Consider the following 24049-nt stretch of genomic DNA (forward strand, 5'->3'; position numbering starts at 1 on the left):
ACGCTTAATCGAAATCTAAATGTCTTAAGTACGTACGAGTATGTCGATGTAACTTCATAAGCCGTTATGGATCTGTAGCCTTGAATTCAGATCATCTGGCGGAATCCGCTGAAATGTTGCATGCTCTAATCATGGCGGGATATCGGTTACTAATTGGCTCGTTTGTGGTAATGAGGATTAAAAAAAACAATGAATTGAAATCAGCTCGTTCCTGTTAAGGCATTAGGCGTTTTAACGCAATCGTTTATCGATTTGTTACGAAGTTGCCAGGTTCGATGGAACAACTTACTGACTTACAATAGCTGTTGTAAAAATAAAATGCATTGTTTGTACTTACATCACCTAGATTAATTATATGGTAGAGTCGAAAGATAAGTACGACGACGAGCGAAGCGAGGAAGAGAATGTTAGGTTAACCGTGACTAAGTAATCTTTTATAATGTTAACGTAGAAAAATATTTTTTTTATGTTACGTGCATCGTCTAGTAAAAACTAGTTTTTTCTGAAATACATTTTTAAACAAATATGTCAATCACAAAACTAGATGTCCAAGGCACTTGGTGCGAAAAAACTAAAACAAGTAACAGTGAAAACGCTGAGGCGATACGGAAAACTAATTTTAATTGGGGTAATCGGGTTTTCACTACAAACGGGTTTTTACAGTAAGTAACATGCTACCTAATACAGTAAAAAAGGAAATCGCCTTTGCTATATGACGTCTGTAGGACGTAGGATGTAAAAAATAATCATATATACTTAAATACATCGGACTTGTAAAAGTCAATTCTTTTCTACATATATTTTATATTTTTTATAAATATTACAAATACTTCTGGGTACATTAGCTTTATTACGACCCATTGAGCAGTTTCCTGTTCCTCGGCCCGACTTAAGACTTGCATTTTCGATCGAAGGCCCCCATTGCAGCGTAACATTTTTCATTGCATTTTTTGCTGATAATCTGTTAATGCAGAAACGCTTACAAGAATTCGTCTGGTGTAAGTCTGCGAGATATTACATCATTCACGTGCGTGACTATGAAACGTGCGTCAATAAAACGTGGTATGCGTCTGAAAGTTTCATTGCTGCGTCCGTTGGGTGTAATTCCGATGAGTAACCTTGAAATAGTCAATGGAGACGTATGTTATTTGAATATTGGTAAACGTGTTTGTTGTTGTGTGAGTTGTTTGGGTATCGTGTTGCTTGGTTGCTTTTGGAATGCATCCACGATGGATCTCTGTGACTTTTGTACATGCTATTTTTGAATCGTTCAATGAGCCAAATGTTGTGAGCATACACTGAACTCGGTGGCCTAGACTCGATAGTCGATTGTTTTATCTGATTAGGTCACGTTTAGATTTTTAGCTAGCGTGCCGTCTTAACGCCGACTTGAATTATAAAATTATAATTTATAAATAATCTTTTATGTAAGTAGTAAATAATTAGTTGATTCTAGATGAACTGCGCGGTAATGACAAAGGTAAAATAATGAAATGATAGATGGGTTTGCTGCAGACAAGTTGATGTAAGTTCACTGTAATATTGCACTGCACGTTTTTACCCATTTTTTGTCTAGGTAAAACCACTATAAAAAGTAAAAAGGCTACCTACGAGGCCACATTTGTGGGTAATGAGACACGAGGCACGAGCTAATGGTTGCGCAAAATACAAGGAAAAAGATGTTAGCTACCTACCCGAAGACCAAAGACGTCATGACAAGATAAATAATATATCAATACTTAAACTGCGGGTTATTTGAAAGTATGTGTTCGGGACTTTACCAAACATTCATGATGAAAATCAGATGAATTATATACGTGGGTCAGCACGTGCTAAATGACGGAATATCTCGCTATTCTCACGAAGCAAAATATACCTACCCGGCAAATAGAGCCATGAACATACATACTTACTTATACATTGTAGTTAGAGGTTTAACAGGCTAATTTTAGAACGTCTAGCTTGCTATAAAACATACCCTGGGTGGACCCATCATAGGTACAATGCAATGCTCACGATACGCGAGTACTTACGCGACCTATTCTGAATCTAATCTAGGTACTTAATACATATTAGACTGGTCTTATTTTTGTAAAATTCGATTTCGACTGGCAAATCGTACTTTCGATTTTTTGGCAACCGGGTTTTTTAACCTAATTAGACCCCGCTGAATCCGATTTTGCCGGTTGCTTGATCGAATTCTTGACCGGAAGTGAGATATTTCATATTAAAGGTCCCTTTTTTTTAGTTTTTCGTAAGTAACTTAAACGGTGGCTCATAGCCAAAAATATTCTACTAGATAAGTAATCTGCGTAAAATTGCATACAAGAAAGATACCGTACAATTTTGCGCTAGGAAAATATTTAAAGAGATATTAACGCAGGAAAGTTAATTATAATCACTTCTAAGTAGGGTTGCCAACTTTTTTTTGGTAGAATATAGTATTTTCCAGAATAAGGCATCAAAAATATAGTACATTTCAAAAAAATATAGTACTTTTAGATATACATATTACTATAAACATGAGTGTAATATACGTTTAATCGGAAATATAGTATTTTAGCGTACTATATATTTTTCCAAAAGTATATAGTACAGAGAGCCAAAATATAGTACAATACTATATAGTACGGTTGGCAACCCTACTTCTAAGGTCCCTTTTTTAGTTTTTCGTAAATAACTCGTAAACGGTGGCCTATATCAAAAAATGTTGTTAAAAGTTAATAATCTACACATTTTTACAACTAAACTACAACTACAATAATTTTGTACAAAAAATATTCATTACACTTTTTCGCAGGGACCAATGTTAAAAAAGATAATAAAGAGGGAAAGTTAATTATAATAAATTCTAAGGTTCCTTATTTTTATGTTTTCGTTAATAATTTGTAAAGTATGACTCATAGCAAAAAAAAATCTTATTCATAAATAATAAACATAAAATTTCCTACAAGAAACATGTAGAACACTTTTCGCTAGGATCAATATTTAAAAAGACAAAGCAGCGGGAAAATTAATTATAATCAATTTTGAAGTCCCTTTTTAGTTTTTTGTAAATAACTCGTAAACGGTGTCCCATAGCAAAATAGGTTTTTAAGAATAAATTATCTACATAAAATTTCCTCCAATTGAAAAACATCTTGAACACTTTTCTCTAGGATCAATATTTAAAACGATATTAAAGGAAGAAAGTTAATAACAATCAGTTCACAGGTCACTTTTTTTTAGTTTTTCGTAAATAACTCCTAAACGGTGGCCCGTTGCAAAACCATATTATACATAAATATTGAACATAAAATTGTCCACAAAAAAGGTTCTGTACACTTTTTCGCTACGATCAATATTTAATGAGGTATTAAAGGGGATAAGTTAATTATTATAATCAATTTCCAGGTCCCTATTTTTTAGTTATCCGTAAATGACTCGTAAATGGTGGCCCATAGCAAAATAGGTTCTTAATGACCTTATGAATAAAATATATCGATTTATCAACTTCTTCCCGCCGTGTACCGAAGGGTTCTCTACACTTTTTCGCTAGGATCAATATTTAATGAGGTATTAAAGGGGGAAAGTTAATTATAATCAATTATACACATTATTTAACTTTCCCGCTTTAATAGCTTTTTTTATGTCGATTATTTATTTACAAGAACATTAAGAACCTATTTTGCTATGGGCCACCGTTTACGAGTCATTTACGAATAATGAATAAGTAGTTCATTTCTATCTACAGAATAGACGTCAAGGCCGAACTGTCAAAAAGTAGCCATATACTTTATGGGCTCCGTTCTTGGGCTACCCCTTGTGGCTAAAGTAACCTGCGAATACGGTAAGTACTACATCACCATTCATCATATTGCCCGACTTGATTGTCAGTGAATACAGATGTAGTGCATAATTATTTTCCATCGTATTTTCACGGAAATGTACGAACGTGTCTTGCTTTTGTCATTCTGTCTCGGTACACAAACTACTGAGGTTGACTGAAGTAGAATGAGTGACTCGAGTGACATGAGTGAGTGACTTGTCATGCTGCATGACAAATACGAACATTTCCGAGAAAATACATTGGAAAACAATTATGCACTACATCTGTACAATAGGGTATTTGACTATATTTTAAATAATTTATTTTACACCATGCATGAAATAAAGCATCAGATGATTAATAGAGAAACGTAGACGGCAGTTATTTTTAGACACAATTTCTATTTTAAAACCCGTGTAAAACTATAAAGAGTATGTAATTTGATTGTGTCGTCACATGCTAGTGTTTCATATAAATTCCATAGAAGCAAAATCGTTTTGACAGTTCTAAAAAGGGAACTGATTTGACTAGTAGTCAAATACCCTATAATAACTTTTCACCCATCAACGTGACAGAGGTGTTGTGATGTGACATAGTTTCGACGGCATGAGGCCAGTGCACCGTAAACATAAACAAGTGCTGATTCATAACAAGTTGAGACTGTTTTGATGTTGATACGATCCGAAATGGATACTACATGTGTAGTAGGGTGACCATAAAACAGGGACATATAGGACGGTCCCGTAAAAGTGCTTACGGCATACTTTTTCATTTTATTATTTTTAGACCGATATGGTGATATTGTTTTATATTATTATATAATTTGTTTTAATAAACAACGTAAAATAATGACGAATAAATGCTTAATATTTCGTCGTAGTATAACTAAGTGTACTCTTACAATGAATTCACTATTGTATTTAATAAAATTCTAATTTAATTTCGCACTTTTTGCGATCTCTTTAATACCTCTAGTTTTAAATAAGGTCAGTTAACCTAGGTATTGTATTCATGAACAATATAATTTTATCTCAGGCTTTTATTAATTAAAAAATACTTCAGGAAATGCCTGAACTGTACCTGCAGCAAGCTATTGTTCCGTGTAGAAAGGTCGGCTGATGTAATAGCCGCGCGTGTTGCGCCAGCTTGCGGTCAATGACCTTGCGTAGACGATATGCGCGTGAGTGGATAAGCTGGTCATCTTTGCTGACTAGCCATTTTGATCACGAACGAGACTGAAATGATTTTTGATACGGGCCAATAATATAGTATAGTTTATTATAATCTAAAACAACTTTCGAGAGCAAAAGTATGGTTATCCTATCTTTCTTATTTAAGCTGGTATTCATATGTGACATAGGAATGTCATGCTTAGAAATTGTGCCCTCAGCACGTATATTGGAGACAGGCAAATTATTATGTTGTAGATACGTATGCAAATGCATGTGCTCGTTTGTGTGCATATAAGTGTCGGAAATTTTTAGAGATGCCACGAATATTCGGCAACTATTCGGTATTCGGCCTATTCGGCCACTTTGCCGAATATTCGGTATTCGGCCGAATGTTGCCAACTATTCGGCCGAATACCGAATAACAGATATTCGGTATTCGGCCGAATCTACATAAAAAGAAAAATTACCCAAAAAAAATAACCAAAAACTAGGTATATTTAATATTTAAAATGTATTTTTGGAAAGTAGTTAAATACGATACGAAGGCACGTTTTTGAGCATTTGTTGATTACAAAATATTTTATTTTTATCATGGGTCTGATTTGATTGACTCTAACTACATTCATTAATTCTGTTCAACATATTAAAAATATATCTTAGCAAACGTTGTGCTTTGTTGGCGAACAGTTTTCATAATAATTGTGACTCAAAATGTTCGGACATCATGCCGAATATTCGGTATTCTGCCGAGCGTGGGGCCGAATATTCGGTATTCGGCCAAATTCACTATTCGGGGCATCTCTAGTAATTTTCCTATAGGTATTGATGAATATGGTCACCCTTTTATTAAGATGATAATAGTGCTTAATAAACCTCTTGGCAAAAAAGGACACCGATACCATCTTTACACAGTTTGATGGTAAATTAAGATTATTTTTATCACCGTACTTCCTCAGTAAAAACTTTTTATGACATCTCGTCAGTATTTTAATTGAATATGAATATATTATTGTATGTATTAAGTATTCTTAATGTAGATATACAACATATTATGCGCATCGCAATGATATTTAATCAGAATGAATTTGAATTATATTCCAGAATTGGATTGTGAGTTAGAGTATCGTTTTTGAATTAAAACCTTGCTACGGCGTAGCACTCGTAGCTTTTCTGGACACTTTGTAGCGGCACTCCAACTTTAAATATCTCAACTTGATCTGATATTGGCTTGACATTAGTTTACACACAGTGTATGTAGGGTAAATCGTCAACTGTCTGGCCACTGTTTAATAACTGGCCACCTTCTACTAAAAATGAATTCTATTTATCTGTAAACAGAAATCATTTTACCTATAAACAGAATTCATTTTTAGTAGAAGGTGGCTAGTTATTAAACAGTGGCCAGTAATTTACTATTTAACCTATTTAGTGAACACAAAAATATGCCTCATGTAATACTTAATGTAGGTACCTACTTATTGTTAGTAATGTATTGTATCTGTATGAGTAATGCGTTAAGATAAAAGATAAAAGATATTTATTCGTGACGTTCACAAAACAACGAACATGTACAGACAACAACAGCAAGGAAATAAGACATCAATAAGTGTGCATCACGAAATGGACCCAACTCAGCATAATGCTAGCTATAAAGCCAGCGCTGGTCTTCCGTAGAGCCCATTCGGTGATGCCACGACAGGTAACACGTTACTGATGAATTCTCTCAACACTCCGCCGGTGCTGTTAAGATAGAACATTCTTAAGGTACATAGATATCGCTATGCGTCTCCCTAGGCGTGTAACCAAATGGAACGCAAAAATTCACACGTTTCTGATCAGCTTCGGTAGCTCAGATGGTTAGACCGGTGTTTCGAAATGGCCGTAAGTTCAAGTCTTGCCCGAAGAGATCCGATTGAAACAACCGATTGTTCGATTTGCTACGAGTACATATTTAATGGACAATCAATAAAATTGACAGTCACTCTTTATTGATTTCTATTTGTCTAACCTCAATTCGGTGGATGGAAGAAGTAGATAAAAAATCTAATATTATTTATTGATGCATTGATACCATTGATGGAAATAGCGGACTTCATTGCTATTTTCATGGCCAATCAAGACGATATTTGATAATTATTTTGATGGTGTCTGAACGTTCCTCTACCTAATGTACAGTCAGCGTCAAATACCTAGTAGGTAGCATCCAAAGTATTCAAATAGTTCGGAACGCCATATAATTTGTATGGCGTACCGAACTATTTAAATACTTTGGATGCTACCTACTATATGACGCTGTCTGTACGAATGTAGGGTAGATTCGTACATTCGCGGACTACTTGACATTGATGCAATATCATAACATAAGGAACTAGCTTTTGCCCGCGGCTTCGCACGCGCAGGAGAGTTTTTTTAATAATCTATGTACTTTAATGGTTTTAGGTATTTTGAATGTAAACAAACCGTTTAAGATGATAATTATTTTAAAAACGATGTTTGTGTACTGTTCAATTATTAGAAGGTATTTGTAATCTTATAATTTTGTAGCTCAAAAAATTTACTTTAAGGGATTGAATTCTCAAAAGTCTGGATCACGTGTGGCTGTAAATCAGCGTGTATGTTACAACCGTCTATGCTATCTTCGTAATTAGCATTCCCCACCAGGGGCCATAGTTCACGTCGGCTACGTTATATTTTAATTTTGATCCCATTTTTGTAATTTTTGTAATTAGCGTCCCACAAAACCATGGAAATGATACCCATATTGATATTTTGAAATTTCAATCCCATTGCACCCCCACCAGGGGGATGATTGTTCACTTCGGCTACGTTAATTTTAATTTTGATGCCATTTTTGTTATTAGCGGCTCAAAATACTATGAAAACGATACCCATATTGATATTTTGAGATATCAACCCTATTGGGGACTTTTCCCCCTCTTAGGGGTTCAATTTTCAAAAAACCTGAAACACGTGTTTACTTATTTATCTTTAGGAATACTCCTGTGAAATTTGGAATAAAATAGTCTAACTTATCTTGTTTCCCAATACAAACTTTGGACCCCCATTTCACTCCTTTAGGGGATGAATATTGAAAAATTATTTCTTAGTGGACACCTAGACCTTATAAGGAATCTAGTTGCCAAATTTGGACTTTCTAGTCCCAGCAGTTTGGGCTGTGCGTTGATTTAAGTCAGTCAGTCAGTCAGTCAGTCAGTCAGGTCTTTCACGTTTATATATTTAGAAGATTATATATTTAAGAGAAGGTATTTGTAATCTTATAATTTTGTAGCTCAAAAAATTTACTTTAAGGGATTGCATTCTCAAAAGTCTGGATCACGTGTGGCTGTAAATCAGCGTGTATGTTACAACCGTCTACGCTATCTTCGTAATTAGCATTCCCCACCAGGGGCCATAGTTCACGTCGGCTACGTTATATTTTAATTTTGATCCCATTTTTGTAATTTTTGTAATTAGCCTCCCACAAAACCGTGGAAATGATACCCATATTTATATTTTGAAATTTCAACCCCATTGCACCCCCACCAGGGGATGATTGTTCACTTCGGCTACGTTAATTTTAATTTTGATGCCATTTTTGTTATTAGCGTCTCAAAATACAATGAAAACGATACCCATATTGATATTTTGAGATATCAACCCTATTGGGGACTTTTCCCCCTCTTAGGGGTTCAATTTTCAAAAAACCTGAAACATGTGTTTACTTATTTATCTTTAGGAATACTCCTGTGAAATTTGGAATAAAATAGTCTAACTAATCCCACAAAATCATGGAAATGATACCCATACTGATATTTTGAAATTTCAACCCTATTGCACCCCCACCAGGGGATGATTGTTCACTTACGGCTACGTTAATTTTAATTTTGATGCCATTTTTGTTATTAGCGTCTCAAAATACAATGAAAACGATACCCATTTTGATATTTTGAGATATCAACCCTATTGGGGACTTTTCCCCCTCTTAGGGGTTCAATTTTCAAAAAACCTGAAACACGTGTTTACTCATTTATCTTTAGGAATACTCCTGTGAAATTTGGAATAAAATAGTCTAACTAATCTTGTTTCCCCATACAAACTTTGGACCCCCATTTCACTCCTTTAGGGGATGAATTTTGAAAAATGCTTTCTTAGTGCACCCCTAGACCTTATACGGAATCTAGTTGCCAAATTTGGACTTTCTAGTCCCAGCGGTTTGGGCTATGCGTTGATTTAAGTCAGTCAGTCAGTCAGTCAGGTCTTTCACGTTTATAATTATATTTAGATTAGGTAATGTACCTAACTAACGAAAGTCATTTATTACAAAAGCGAATCATCGTCTCGGAGCCGCTTTCCGCTTAGAACAATTAACAATCCACCATTCAAACTTTGTTATAATTAACTTTCTTTTCAGGAGAAATTTAAATGAAACCAGAACTAACGGAACACTATTCAGAACAGTAACTTTTTAAAAGACTTGATACTTTAGTCACCATTTAATATAACAATGGGACAGTTAGTCAATATAACTTACCTACTTTTTAGAAATAATGTTACTTTGTACTCGAAAAACGAAAAAGTAGGGGAAATTTATGTTTTATCAAGCAGAAACGTCTGCGAATTATGCTATTTTTAATTTGTTTAATTTGTTAAGAAGGAAAATGTTTTTCGAATGTATGTAGGTACAGTCAGCAGCAGAAGTTGCTAAGCGGGCCAGGTGTTCAAAATGATTTTGACGCGACTTTATTGTTAAGAGAATAAAAGCGTCTCAATGTAATTTTGAACACCTGGTCCGCTTAGCAACTTCTGCTGCTGACTGTACTATGATTTACAATACCTACATTGGCATGCAGCGACTGGGTTCGTACTCTTAAGGAGCAGTAGGTACAGCGCCATCTACATCAGCTATTAATATTGAAGTACGAATTTTGTCTTTTACTTTACAAATCAATGAATCTTTCTTTTATTATAATGAAGGCCAAAGTGAAAGAATTAAAGTGAATGACGTAAAACAGTCTGCCAGCCGTGAATAACTTGATAATGGGAGATGATACATTTGTTCACGCCTTTTATACTCGTATGCAGTGGCGTAGCTAGAGGGGGGGGGGGGCGGCGGGGGCGGCCCGCCCCGGGTGTCACCCATTTAGGGGTGACACCCGACCGTGAACATCAGTAGTGCCATCTATAAAAATTCGTAAAACTGTGGCAGATTGCACAACCACCATTAAGGAAATAATATACAACGTGCCCTCTAGGAACCCCAGAGATTTTGACAGTATATTCCTGATCATATTTAAAGACTAAAATGTCCTATAAACTGTTTTGGAATTCGCCTAGTTTCAGAGTCCAGTACCACCAGCCAGCTAAAAAAATATCTTTTTATTATTACTTAGTGCAAATTGTTTTTTTGATGGCGATGTTGCTACTATGGGACATAGTCCAAATATCCTTATTGATAGAATGTAAAAAAACCGGGCAAGTGCGAGTCGGACTCGCGCACGAAGGGTTCCGTATCATAATGCAAAAAAAAAACGAAAAAAAAAAGCAAAAAAAACGGTCACCCATCCAAGTACTGACCACTCCCGACGTTGCTTAACTTTGGTCAAAAATCACGTTTGTTGTATGGGAGCCCCATTTAAATATTTATTTTATTCTGTTTTTAGTATTTGTTGTTATAGCGGCAACAGAAATACATCATCTGTGAAAATTTCAACTGTCTAGCTATCACGGTTCGTGAGATACAGCCTGGTGACAGACGGACGGACGGACGGACGGACGGACGGACGGACGGACGGACGGACGGACAGCGAAGTCTTAGTAATAGGGTCCCGTTTTACCCTTTGGGTACGGAACCCTAAAAAGTGACAATACACTTTGTAAAAACTAGGTTTTACAAAAAAAGGTAAAAGTTTATATTTTATGTACAAATACGTACAAAAACTCGAAAAATGATTTTCTTTTTCACGAAATTGACGTAAACTCTTTTAATACTTTTTACCTTATTTTGGCCTCGGAAATGCGTGGTCAAAATCTCTCGTGTTCCTCGTGGGCACCTGGTATGTAACAATAATATGTTGGCGCATCGTAGGTTTTTTTAATTCAGGAGCATTGTAAAAGTTTTTTTCTTAAATTATGTAATTATTTCTGTAATTGACAAAAAAAAATTTTTGGTGATATTTTTACAAATTATAGCATTTACATTTTATGTAAAAATACGTACAAAATAATCGAAAAACAATTTTTTTGGCGAATTTGACGTAAACTCTATTAGTATTTTTTTTTCCTTATTTTGGCCTCAGAAATGCGTGGTTAAAATCTCTCGGGTTCCTCGTGGGCACCTGGTATGTAACAATAATATGTTGGCGCCTCGTAGGTCTTTTTTTATTATGTGATTATTTCTGTAATTGAGAAACTATGTCACTGTTTCTAATTGGGTGACTCTGGACTATTTGAAATTCATTGTGAAATGGGATTTTACAGAATCTCTTCCAAATCTCACACTTAGCAAAAAAGTTTATAATTTTTTTTACATAAATTATTTGTATATCTTTTACGGGACAGTGATGACTCGGACCTTTGGGAGGCAGGCGCGGAGCCCAACCCAACACGTAGATGCCCTTTTGACACTTATGAAATGTGGGTTACACCGAGCGGAGGATGCTGTCCTTGCCCGTGTCATAGAACGCCGCGCGCAGAGGCAACACCCGCCAGGGTGTGGACTATTGAGAGTTCATGGAATCTAAAATGAAAGCGATGGAGTAAATTGTGAGCTATGGAATATTAACCTTTTGGACGCCAATTACCGATATATCCCCACCGCAGGTCCAACGCCAAAAACCGATTAATACGTCACAGACCACAGAGCAACATAGACCTACATGCATATGCATTAAGTTCAATTTTACTTTTGACACTTCGGTGACGTGGCGTCCGAGTGACAGCTTTTATGATTGACACGGCGTCGAAAAGTTTAAACATAAATTACTATTACTTTTTTAAATAATTATATTTTACAATTTTTATTGAATTTTGGGGTGACACCCACAATTTCCGCCCCGGGTGCCACCCATGCTAGCTACGCCACTGCTCGTATGTTACAATTACAATGAACGCGGGCATGGCATTGTAAGGTCAACGGAAACAATTGAAAGTGTTGAACTACTGATGTAATAAGTGAACCTGTTTCACGAGACGGCCACTAATTTGCGGAGGTCAATAATATGACGACGGTTATAGACGTAATAACAACAAGATAGATCACTTTTATAGACCTACTAGCTTTTGCCCGCGACTTCGTCTGCGTGGAATTAGTAATTTGGGTACCATAATTTTTAAACAAATCTGCTTTTTATTACATCCTTCTTTTCACCCCCAAAATGGATGACTATTATTAGTCAAAAATGCGAACTTTCTTTACTTGTAATGAAAGATTATCTTTTGAGCCCTTTTTAATTTAAGATCTTATTTTTTTTATTTATTTATTTATTTTGACGTGATAACGTCTTAAAAATCGATGAACACCGGTAGCATGCACGAAAAAGTGTCACGTTGTGGACAAATCTCCATGGTAACGTTGTGGACAGATCTCCATGGTAATGTTACGTAATGTAATGATAATGTTTTTTTATGACGTTATCACGCAAAATTATCGTCCGTAAACCGACTTTACAGACAACCATATTTTTGTATCTTAACATCACTTCCACCTCCACTGCAACTTGGAGGTTCGAGAAGTTGAAGAAGTTGTAGAAGTTGATAAAGTTGGAGAAGTTGAAAAAGTTGAAGTTGGAGAAGTTAAAGTTAGAGAAGTTGAAGAAGTTGAAAAAGTTGAAGAAGTTCGAGTTGGAGAAGTTGAAGTTGAATTTGAAGAAGTTGGAGAAGTTGAAGTTGAAGAAGGTGAAAAGGTTGGAGAAGTTGAAGTTGAAGAAGTAGGAGATGTTGAAGTTGAAGTTGAAGAAGTTGGAGAAGTTGAAGAAGTTTGAGAAGTCGAAGTTGAAGAACTTGAAAAAGTTGGAGAATTTGAATTTGAAGAAGTTGGATAATTGAAGAAGTAGAAGTTGAAGAAGTAGGAAGATAAATAAGTCGGAGAAATTGAAGAGGTTGAAAAAGTTGGAGAAGTTGAAGAAGTTGAAAAGGTTGGAGAAGTTGAAGTTGAAGAAGTATGAGAAGTTGAAGTTAGAGAAGTAGAAGTTAAAGAAGTAGAAGTTGAAGAAGTAGGAGAAGTTGATGTTGAAGAACTTGAAAAGATTGGAGAAGTTGAAATTGAAGAAGTAGGAGAAGTTGAAGTTGAAAAATATGGAATGACTTGCCACCACCCTTAAGAAGTCATATGCCCTTGATAAAATTTAAAAAACTTGTAAAATTACACCTTCTCGAGTTACAAAAACAGAACCTTCCCCTGTCTTAGTAGGTTTTGTGTGTACAAAATATAGATAAATAATAATATATATTCATATGAAAATAAAGTACTGGATATCTATGTATATGTATAGCATACACACAAGCACTCCTGTAACAGTCACACCTTTTAGGTACACACACATACACACACACACACACACACGCACGCACGCACACACACACGCACACACAGTCGCGCCAAACGCCTTCCGACCAGAGGGATCAGGCTGAAAATCAGGGCTGGATAATACCACCAATCTAGCAAAACTTGAGACTGGTGCCCATTGCCTATGTACCAAAAGAAAGTCTGTCCTGCACTTGTAAAACTTGTTAGTATAAATAATTGTCTATTGTAAGCTATAATGTACTTATACTGTAAGATTTCGTTTTTTGGCAATAAACATTTTATTTTATTTTTTATTTATTTAAGTTATAGAAGTTGAAGTTGAAGAAGTTGAAGAAGTTGAAAAAGTTGAAGAAGTTCAAGTTGGAGAAGTTGAAGTTACAGAAGTAGAAGTTGAAGAAGTTGGAAAAGTTGAAGTTGAAATAGTAGGAGTTGAAGTTGAAGAAGTTGAAAAGGTTAGAGAAGTTGAAGTTGAAGAAGTAGGGAAGTTGAAGTTGAAGAAGTTGAAAAGGTTGAAGAAGTGGGAGAAGTTGAAGAAGTTGAAAATGTTGGAGAAGTTAAAGTTGAAGAAGTAGGAGAAGTTGAAGAAGTAGGAGAAGTTGAAGAAGTAGGAGAAGTTGAAGAAGTAGGAGAAGTTGAAGAAGTAGGAGAAGTTTAAGAAGTAGGAGAAGTTGAAGAAGTAGGAGAAGTTGAAGAAGTAGGAGAAGTTGAAGAAGTAGGAGAAGTTGAAGAAGTTGAAGTTGAAAAGGTTGGAGAAGTTGAAGTTGAAGAAGTAGTAGAAGTTGAAGTTGAATAAGTTGGAGAAGTTAAAGTTGAAGAAGTAGGAGTAGTTGAAGTTATGGTTGGCTATGGTTGACTGGTAGAGAATGCCTTTAGGCATTAAGTCCGCCATTTGTACATTTTATTTGTATTTTGTCCAATAGTGTTTAAATAAATATATACCTACAAAAATTTGTACCTGGTGAGGTGTCGGCTCTCGGAGGCTAGACATTTCTAGAACAGTCCAGAATATTCGAGAGTATTCGAGAGCATTCCACAGCATTTCAGAACATTCTGGAATGTTGTCGAATATTCGAGAACATTCTAGATCATTGTGGAATATTCCAAAACACTTTTGAATGTTGTGGAATATTCCAGAACACTTTCGAATGTTGTGGGATATTCTGGATCAATCGAAGCCGTCTCGGGTCTCGGTGGCTACATTTCTAGAACAGTCCAGACCATTCGAGAGTATTCCACAGCATTTGTGAACATTCTGGAATGTTCTCGAATATTCGAGAACATTCTAGATCATTGTGGAACATTCCAGAATACTTTCGAATGTTCTAGAATATTCTATATCCTTCCCCGGGACTCAAACTATCTGTATACCAAATTTCAACCGAATCGGTTCAGCGGTTATTGATTCCCCATACAAACTTCCACCCCCTTTTTCACCCCCTTAAAGAGGGATTTCTGGGATAAAAACTACCCTATGTCCTTCCCCGGGACTCAAACTATCTCTATACCAAATTTCATCAAAATCGGTTAAGCGGTTTAAGCGTGAAGAGGTAACAGACAGACAGACAGACAGACACACTTTCGCATTTATAATATTAGTATGGATTACGTTGGTTTGGCGAAAATGCAATGGGATGCTTATGGTGCTGGTCAAACTGATGGTGTGGGAATGAAGAGTTGAAGACCTACAGGTAGTAAAATAACATAAAAACAATAAGTTTGTGCTCGTTGGAATTGAACCTAATTTGTAAATTTTATTTAGATGGTTGGCTAAAGAAAATTTGGCAATTAAAGCCAAATAATCTAACACCTTTAAACGAGCAATTCTTGTTTATTTATATATAAAATCGGCGATCTCGGAAACGGCTCCAACGATTTCGATGAAATTTGCTATATGGGGGTTTTCGGGGGCGATTAATCGATCTACCTAGGTCTTATTTCTCGGAAAACGCGCATTTTTATAGTATTTATATGTTTTCCGAGCATAGCTCGGTCTCCCAGTTATTTATAAAAGAAACCAACTAACTATATAGGTACTCCCATACTATTGCATTATTGTCATTATGATATACATAAAACATTGGTGCTAAAAAGTATAGGCGTAAAGTCGATTTCAAAATGATGTATTTGTTTAAAACAACGCCCAGCACCGTATCACCGTAAATAAGCTGACTGCTGATCGCACCAGGCCCCGTAGACAATATGGCAATCGCTAACGCTGCGTAGCGAACGAAACTCAACTGTCACTGTCGCACTAATAAGGAAGAATGATAGAGAGACACAAAGCGATTCGATGGCGAAGCGATAGCGATTGTCACCTTGGCTAGACCACCAGTAGTCTCTTATGCAGAGTGAACTATCTTACAGATAATTTATCTGCGCGTACGCCGCTACCATTATTAGATAGGCAGTAATCGGCCGAGAGCGAGACATTGGCCCGCATTGCGTTGTTTAATGAATTTTATTACTGCTTTGATAAGACATTCTGAAATATGACTCTTGATATTGAAGTATGTTAGAGGTCATGGGAGGATATTCATCCTGTGTACACTCTTCCTTATTTCTTGTCGCTGTCCTGTTGAAAGCGACTGCCATCTGACCTTCCAGCCCAGAGGGGAAACAAGGCCTTATTGGATTAGTTCGGTTTCCTCACGATGTTTTCCTTCACCGAAAAGCAACTGGTAAATATCAAATGATAAACGTACATAAGTTCTGAAAAACTCTTTGGTAGGTATCTAAGAACCGGGGTTTGAACCCGCGACCTCCGGATCAAAAGTCGCACGCTCTTACCGCTAGGCCACCAGCGGTGGTAACATTTGAAGAACTCCTATATGTATTATGTTTCAAATTTAAAAGTCACTATGTTAATCCGCCTCACTTACATTAGGTAGGAATATACCTACACCATATTTGAAAACACATTTATGTAGACATAGATAAAACTTATTCCCCCCTCTGAGTTGGAAGGTCTGATGGCAGTCGCTTTCGTAAAAACTAGTGCCTACGTCAAATAATGGGATTAGTTGTCAAGCGGACCCCAGGCTCCCATGAGCCGAGGCAAAATGCCGGGATAACGCGAGGAAGAAGAAGAATAGTTAAAACTTATTATGTATACTGTTGCTGAATGATTAAATCCACACTCATTTGTAGGTACGGAATTTAAATCAATTATTAGCGCGTTAATTAGGTAGGTAACTAGAATACCAATTAGTGCAGATTCAACTCGTAATAGGTACCTAAAACAATGGTTTGATAAACAAAGTCAATTAATTCATTTTTGTGGTACCTACAGGTGCAGCAGAAGTTGCTAAGCGTTCAAAATTGCCTTGATACGCTCTTATTCTCTTAACAATAAAGTCGCGTCAAGATAATTTTGAACAACTGGTCCGCTTAGCAACTTCTGATGCCGACTGTATTAAATTATTGGCAGTCCATTTATAAGGACGAATACTTAGTGCCTCTTTATTTATGTAACGGTTACTAGAAATTACTTTTTGTTACAATTGATTCTTCTTCATGGTCGTGACCTCATATCTGAGGGACGTGACTCCTATGGGTTATTCTTCCTACCACTGCTCTCCAGGCCTCTCGATCTTCGGCCATCTGCATCGTTGCCTGGAGCGAAGTCTGGGTAATATTTTGGACCACATCTGACCATCTACTGGGTGCACGCCCTCTACAATTGATTAGTCTAGTTCAATATTTATTATGGTCTGTCTGTGGTGATTACATATTTGTTTCCGAAAAATTTGCTGGTACCTCGAGAAGAATGAAAACGGCTCACTTTTTATGGAAATTTCTTGTTAACTTTTTATCCTTTAGGATAAACACATCGGTAACATAAGCACATTTACCTCCAATGAAAACGGACAGCATGGCATGTTTATAATGGAGGCGTCGTCTTTTCCTAATAGGTATTACTACTATTACCTACCTACTGACTAGTGGCTCTGTGAGCTGTAGACCTCGCGAGCTGAGCTTAAAACTGAGTAAATGTATGGCTTCCTTGTTTAGAAGAATTTAGAGAATCTAATTTGACAATTAAAACCTTAACTATCGAACCTGCTTACAAAATTCGAGAATTGGTTTAGAAATGCGACCAGTAGAGTAGAACAGATGGACATACGAAACAATTTTTGGCTAACAGGCCAATTCAAACGTTCACTGATATCAGAATGACGTCTAACTGATGTCATTTAGTTATCGTGCATTTCGCTGGTTCTTGTCCGTACATGTATTGGCGCAAGCGAGACGCACGATGACTACTAAATAACATGATAAAAATATCATTCCGATGTCAGTGTACGGTCGGTGCCCCAACTTAAGTATCCACGTCGCCATACTAATTGTATAGAAAAGTGGATAGAGTTAGACCAAGAAAAGTCTGCAGAGATTTTGGCAGCACACGCAGTGCCAATGTTATTTGTGCCAGTGTCAAAATCTAAAAAAACTCTTATGATATCGATACGATTATTTGTTTAAGCGCTAGGTATCACAACTCCGCCATTTTTAAAAATTTCCAAAAATCGGATTGACAAAAAATTTTTATTTAGTCATAGAATCTGGTCACAAAATTTCATGAGAATCGGTTAAGAATTGCGACCTGTAGAGGAGAACATCCGGACATACGAAAGCAAATTGCTCGAGTCAAAACGTAGACCTTCGCTACGCTTCGGTCAATAACAAAAATGTTTACGTTTATGTGGCTACATATCTAATTGGCCTGATGACAGTAACAAATAGATCTAATTGTTTTCAAAACAGATCTACAAATCTATTTACTATCTCATTAACTTGACCTGAAAGATTGTCAACAAATATAGCCTGTTGATTCCGACCCGTTCTACGTGACCTGATTTAGCTTTGATTTATGCAATATACCTTAACGGTTTCCTCATAACATGCAACATTGAGGTCGGCTGAAAGAAAAACAATTGACGTACCCACTCGAAATCAGTAGGTACTGACCAAAGAGCGGAATCAACTTCATTGGACATATAAACTGAAATATAGTCACATAGGTAAGTACCTACTAAAGAAAAAAGTTACCAAGCCCTCCAGTGGCAGAGGTCGTATAACTTCCTTCGATATAATTTGTTATTGACGGATACTTTTTATACATTCGATTTCTACCTTAAATCACTCTACATAAGTATATCTATAAAGTCGACATTGAACAAGAGCCGTCAAATAGTATGATTCTTGTAATATATGTTTACTTTTTAAGTATATTATTGATTGTTACTCAGTACGGTAGCCATTCTTTCAACAGCCAACCGTTAAAGGCTTTATTTACAATTTTGGTTCTAAACTAGCTAGAATAATACTAGCCCTAGTGTATTAACACCACAAACCGTGAAGCGGAAACCATCAAACCACTGAGCGTAGCTACATTTCTATGGGAAGGTATTTATTACAATAACACAGCAATTCAGTCATCATTATATTTAATGAGTCTGTTATATACAAAAGTTTCGGTGGATATAGTCAACAAATAGCATGTTTTGTACATTTATTGAAGCGGTTGCTATATAACTCGGTTCGCTAACTTTGGACATGAAGCTGTTTACACATGATAACTAACATGTCCTCTTTATGTGGCACTGGTCATAACCTTGTCAAGTAGACCTCTTTTACAGTTGTAGTGCAGAATTGATTTCCATCGTATTTTCTCGGAAACGTTCGTATTTGTCATGCTAGTTCAGTAAATGTCAGTACTTTTTGTACCGAGACAGACTGAAATAGCAAGACACGTTCGTAAGTTTACGTGAAAATACGATGGACTGTAGTTTAGTACGATGTTCGAAATAATTAGTGCTAAAGTAGGTTTTCTTTTATTGTACGATGTGATCATGATCTATGTGCTTTAAAAGTACAGATGCATTAATAACTTTTCTAAATCTTTAATGTATACTACAGTGCGTACCTATAGCTCATGAAATAGGTATATATCCGAAATTGTCCGAATCTGAGTCTAAGCGACTTGGAATACACTCAGCACCACATGTGGAACAATGTTTAGTTACGCTCTATAGCATTGAGCAATTTTGATATTGACATTTTAGATTTCGATTGTACGAAAATAGCTATCGCTGTAAAGCAAGCATATAAAACACACTTAAATAAAAAATATTCCATACAGCATACAGCGTAGCATTATAAAAATCATAAAGCTAAGTTAGAATATGTACTTAATGATGGATGAGCCAGTCTAACTTATAAAAATGAACCAAGCATTATTTACGAGCAAATACTACGCCAAATTACGGATAATTTTGCAGCGTAATGGCTTTGTAGTGTTCAACTTTCGGTATGCCGATTAAAACTACTATGCGATTGTTTAGCCGATTAATGCGTAAACAGCGTTTCTTAGATAAAAACAATACTTATTAACCAATACTGAATTAAATACATAACATTTTTGCAAAGTAAAATTGAACTAGATATTAAAATACATAGACATAAATTGAGTCTTAACTAAATAAAAACCAATGATCCTCGGACATTTGATGCGTTTCGGACTTCATCACATTGGCTTTAATTGTCTAACCCCGGTATAGTACACATAACACTTTTTTTTTTTCAATCTTAAAAACATAATAACACTTTTGGTTTTTTACATAAAGCTATAACAACAGTAACATTACTAACTTTCAGAATAATCCTTAATAAGATTCTTTACACAATTTGTAACATTATCCCACTTTAATAAACCTTATAAATGAAAACCTAATTTTAATATTACATGTTTCATAGTAGGCATATCGTTATTAATAAAACATTATAAGTGTTACAAAACAAATAAACGGTATTCGTATTATATTTATCACATAATACCATTTCCTACGTCCTGAAACCCTTACGCGCTCCTATACGTACAACTTACAGCTAAATTATGCAGTTTATTGACAGAAAAATATCTATACACAATTACACAAAAATATATTAATATATACTTAGGTACTCTGCGTCCGCTACCTACATGAGTGGCAAGTCCCAGGCCCGGGAGTCGGAAATTGACTGCGTTGCGTTACTCACTGTCTCCTAAGTTACTACCCGCTTATTTACATAAACTTGTTCGCCATGGCACGTGGAACGATGCAGGTCTACACTCTACTTCAAAATCAGGATATCAATAGGATGACATAGATTTCACGGCGGTTCAAAATTCATTTTATACCTACCTAACGCCGTCGAGACAAAAATCTCAACGAAAATGACCCCGAATGCTACCAGCGAGACATAAACAGTATCTAAACTTCACAAGTAATATAAGGAAAAAGCCAAGCTCGAAAATTCAACACATTGCTATAGCAAGTTTCAAAATGTATCTTACAGTAAACACACAATACAAATATACCGAACTATTCACGTATCATTAAAACGACTTATAGTCTTCTTAGTTCTATCGTACAGCAGTTCATTTGACATCGTTACTGTAAGGTTGACATTTTCAACCTTATGTCAATAACAATAAGAGGATAGTTGCAAGCTACGTTTAAAGGATAGAAAAATAGAGGATAGCGAGGAAGTGTTCGAGATAGTATACGTAGTCAGTGCCATGATTGTTTCAAACATCCTACCTACTTGTGTATGTACAATAGTGCATTATTTAATGGTACTATATATTTACAAAACGACTGCATTTGAAAATACTGGATTCTTTGTGTATTCCACTATTAATAGGAAAATATAATTCTAACACGGAACCCTATAAAATTAGGCGTATTTAGATAGTAAATTAATCATTTATTGTCTCTTAGAAATTTCAACTGTCAGAGGAAGTACGATAGATATGGATTGTTGAAAAGGGGTCAGATGAAAGGTTCTAATATTTTTTTACTTTTTATATTGTTTTGAATCTAAGTACTTACAGCTTATAAGTACAAATATTATTGCTAATGACATTTTAGACTTCGTATCGACCACCATCGCACTTTCCAAATATATTATTGTAAATTTATAAGTACATATATTTTCCTCGTGTTGTCAACCCGCTGTTTCCTCTTAAGCATTTCCCTCTGAGTATTGAGTGGTAGTTTCGATCGGTGTCGCCGCTAGCACTACAACGCACGTTACATATGGCACGTCAGAATTAGTTCCCTAGACAAAATTGCAACGAATCTGTGTAAAATTATTGCTTGCAGTCAATTCCACTATCGTACCATTCTTATTAAATAGTTGAATATCGTTTTTAACATATTATATTATTTAGAATCTCTTTAATGTGCCATCTCATGACTCATGAGTCTTTACGGAAGCCGTGGGGTTAGTTGAGACTAAAAGGATTATAAATGTACAGTCAGCACCAGAAGTTGCTATCGGGCGAGGTGTTCAAAATTACCTTGACAAGGTCTTATTCTCTTAACAATAAAGTCGCGTCAAGATCATTTTGAACACCTCGCCTGCTTAACAACTTCTGCTACTGACTGTACAGCTCGCATATTTTCACTATTTTTATCCTCCTAAGGCCTAAGGTCCTACCCATAGAACTTATTCAGTTCGATGAAATTTAAATCATATTTAATTGGAACAGAGTCGCATTTGTTTTTTTTCGTTCAATTTTCAAACAAAACCAAAATCAACTCTATTCCCTGCACTAAAGGTTCAAATTTCAGTGACTAATTCTGGTTTTTCCATTTGTATGGCTGGGCCTTAGGAGGCTATAGTTGGAACAAATGTTTTATACGGTATACTTATATATCTATTCATTCCAAATAGCCCCGCGCTTTCCAAATGGGCTTGCAAGGCGGTATTTATCGATATTGGTGTATTTGTCGTTAAAACACTACGGTAAAAAAATACAAGTTACTTGCGGTAAAAATATCGGTCATAATCGTCAGTGGTCTTTGCTAGTATCTTCGGGCTATGAGATCGTATTTTTGTTATTAATATAAATATCGAAGATACATAGCAAAGAAATACTTTAAAATTAAACAAACTGAACTACGGGTTTTGTCTGATCCATACATCAATACAATCTGTACACATTTAATTAAAACTTAGGTTAGTTTAATGAGTAATGACACAGCGATGTATTTGCACATACGTAATGTATTCATTACAAAATGAACCCTTCGGAAAAGACATACGATAGGTTTTACTGTAAAGCAGTTGTTGAATGTTATTTTCAACCTAGGTATCATTAAGATTGAACATACTTTTTGCTTAATACCAACAACGCTTTATATTTATAACTATACTTATATGTTACCTATACCTAGTGTGAAAGGTAAGGTTTTATAAAACTGCCATTTAAAAATGCTTCTTATGGCACAGTCGCTAAGGTCCTTATCAAAATATTTGTACAAGTTTCATAACAGCCTTTATATGGAGCCTAGTAACTATGCCATATTGAGCATCCACTTCAGCAGTTTTATCTCTCCTCTTAAATGTGCAGTTTTCTCTCGTGAAGTATCATTTCTGTTTTAGAAACAGGCAATGTATAATGAGCCAAGTTATTCCGCGCATTCCTACTAATCTTTGTACAATGTACTCGTGAAGTCATACATCTTTATGACCATTTTTACGAGCCAAGTTCAACTTCTGTAGCGTCAAAGAAAACTATAAGGTAGGTACAGTATTCACGATCGCGCGTACCAACTCGCGAGTTTATACTTTATTTATAGCGACGCGTGAATACCAAACGTATCACATTTATCTTTAAAAAATATCCCGCGATTTAACGATGTGCAGTCGGAAAGTTTCCAAAATGACAAAATTTCCATATGGAATAATTTCGGAAACTTCTATATTTTTATACTGAAATTTTCCATTTCAAACAATTTTCTTTTCGTTTGTTTCTTGTCAAGATATTGGAAACTTTCCGCAACTTCGCACATCCGGAGCTACAACATCGCGTCAAGACACGTTTTACTCCTCCCTGAACGTTCGAGGCGAATCCGACCTTATATCGAGTCCTTAGAGTACACTTTCCCGCTGACTGAGCTCGGCAATAGTCGGGCAATCAGTGGGCGAGGCGGCGGTGCGCGTGATGGCGGGTGCGGCGCCGCGCGCCATGCCCATGGTGATGGGCGTGTCGTCCGGGTCCTCGTCCGCCTCCTCCAGGTCCTCGTCGATGGGGGTCAGCACGTCCACGGGCTGCTGGACCTCGTCAGGTTTCCTGAGAAACGTGGCAAAAGTGAGACGTTACTATTTGCAACCCGGGGACCTCTAACATCTACTAAAATTAGAGGAATTTCGAAAACCGCTAATATCTACTTAATCCTTCAGACTCTCGCAATACTTAAGTTACTGCGACGCTCGCCGAGGCAGGTTAATATCGTTGCTATAGATATTTGCATTACAATTACCACGCTCTCTAAGTTACACTATGCACATATATTTTTATATATTTTTAAGAAGAAAATAAAGTCTCGACTCTACCTAAACCTAAGAAGATAGACCTTAGTCTATGTCAAACGAACGAACGGAACGAAACAAATACTATAAAGTATAAAAAATATAAATAACAATGTTTACTATACAGTACAAAACAGATGGATAGTTCTTTCTATAGCAACAAAGACGTGTTAAGATATATATGGC

General features: G+C 36.0%; 1 protein-coding gene across 8 annotated transcripts in view; it reads right to left on the reverse strand.

Annotated features, from left to right (window-relative positions):
• Positions 1–23385: 23385 nt before the first annotated feature.
• LOC134794234 (monocarboxylate transporter 3) overlaps positions 23386–24049 on the reverse strand; it is a 66301-nt gene continuing 65637 nt past the window's right edge. For 2 of the 8 annotated variants that reach the window (XM_063765981.1, XM_063765977.1), the window contains exon 15: positions 23386–23624. In XM_063765981.1, coding sequence (XP_063622051.1) covers positions 23423–23624 — 202 coding nt within the window. In that variant the 3' untranslated portion in view covers positions 23386–23422. The remainder of the gene's footprint in view (positions 23625–24049) is intronic. The other 6 variants (XM_063765979.1, XM_063765983.1, XM_063765985.1 and 3 more) reach the window with 5 other exon arrangements.

Source organism: Cydia splendana, chromosome 10 (genome assembly GCF_910591565.1).
Source record: "Cydia splendana chromosome 10, ilCydSple1.2, whole genome shotgun sequence".
In the NCBI taxonomy this organism is placed as follows: domain Eukaryota; kingdom Metazoa; phylum Arthropoda; class Insecta; order Lepidoptera; family Tortricidae; genus Cydia; species Cydia splendana.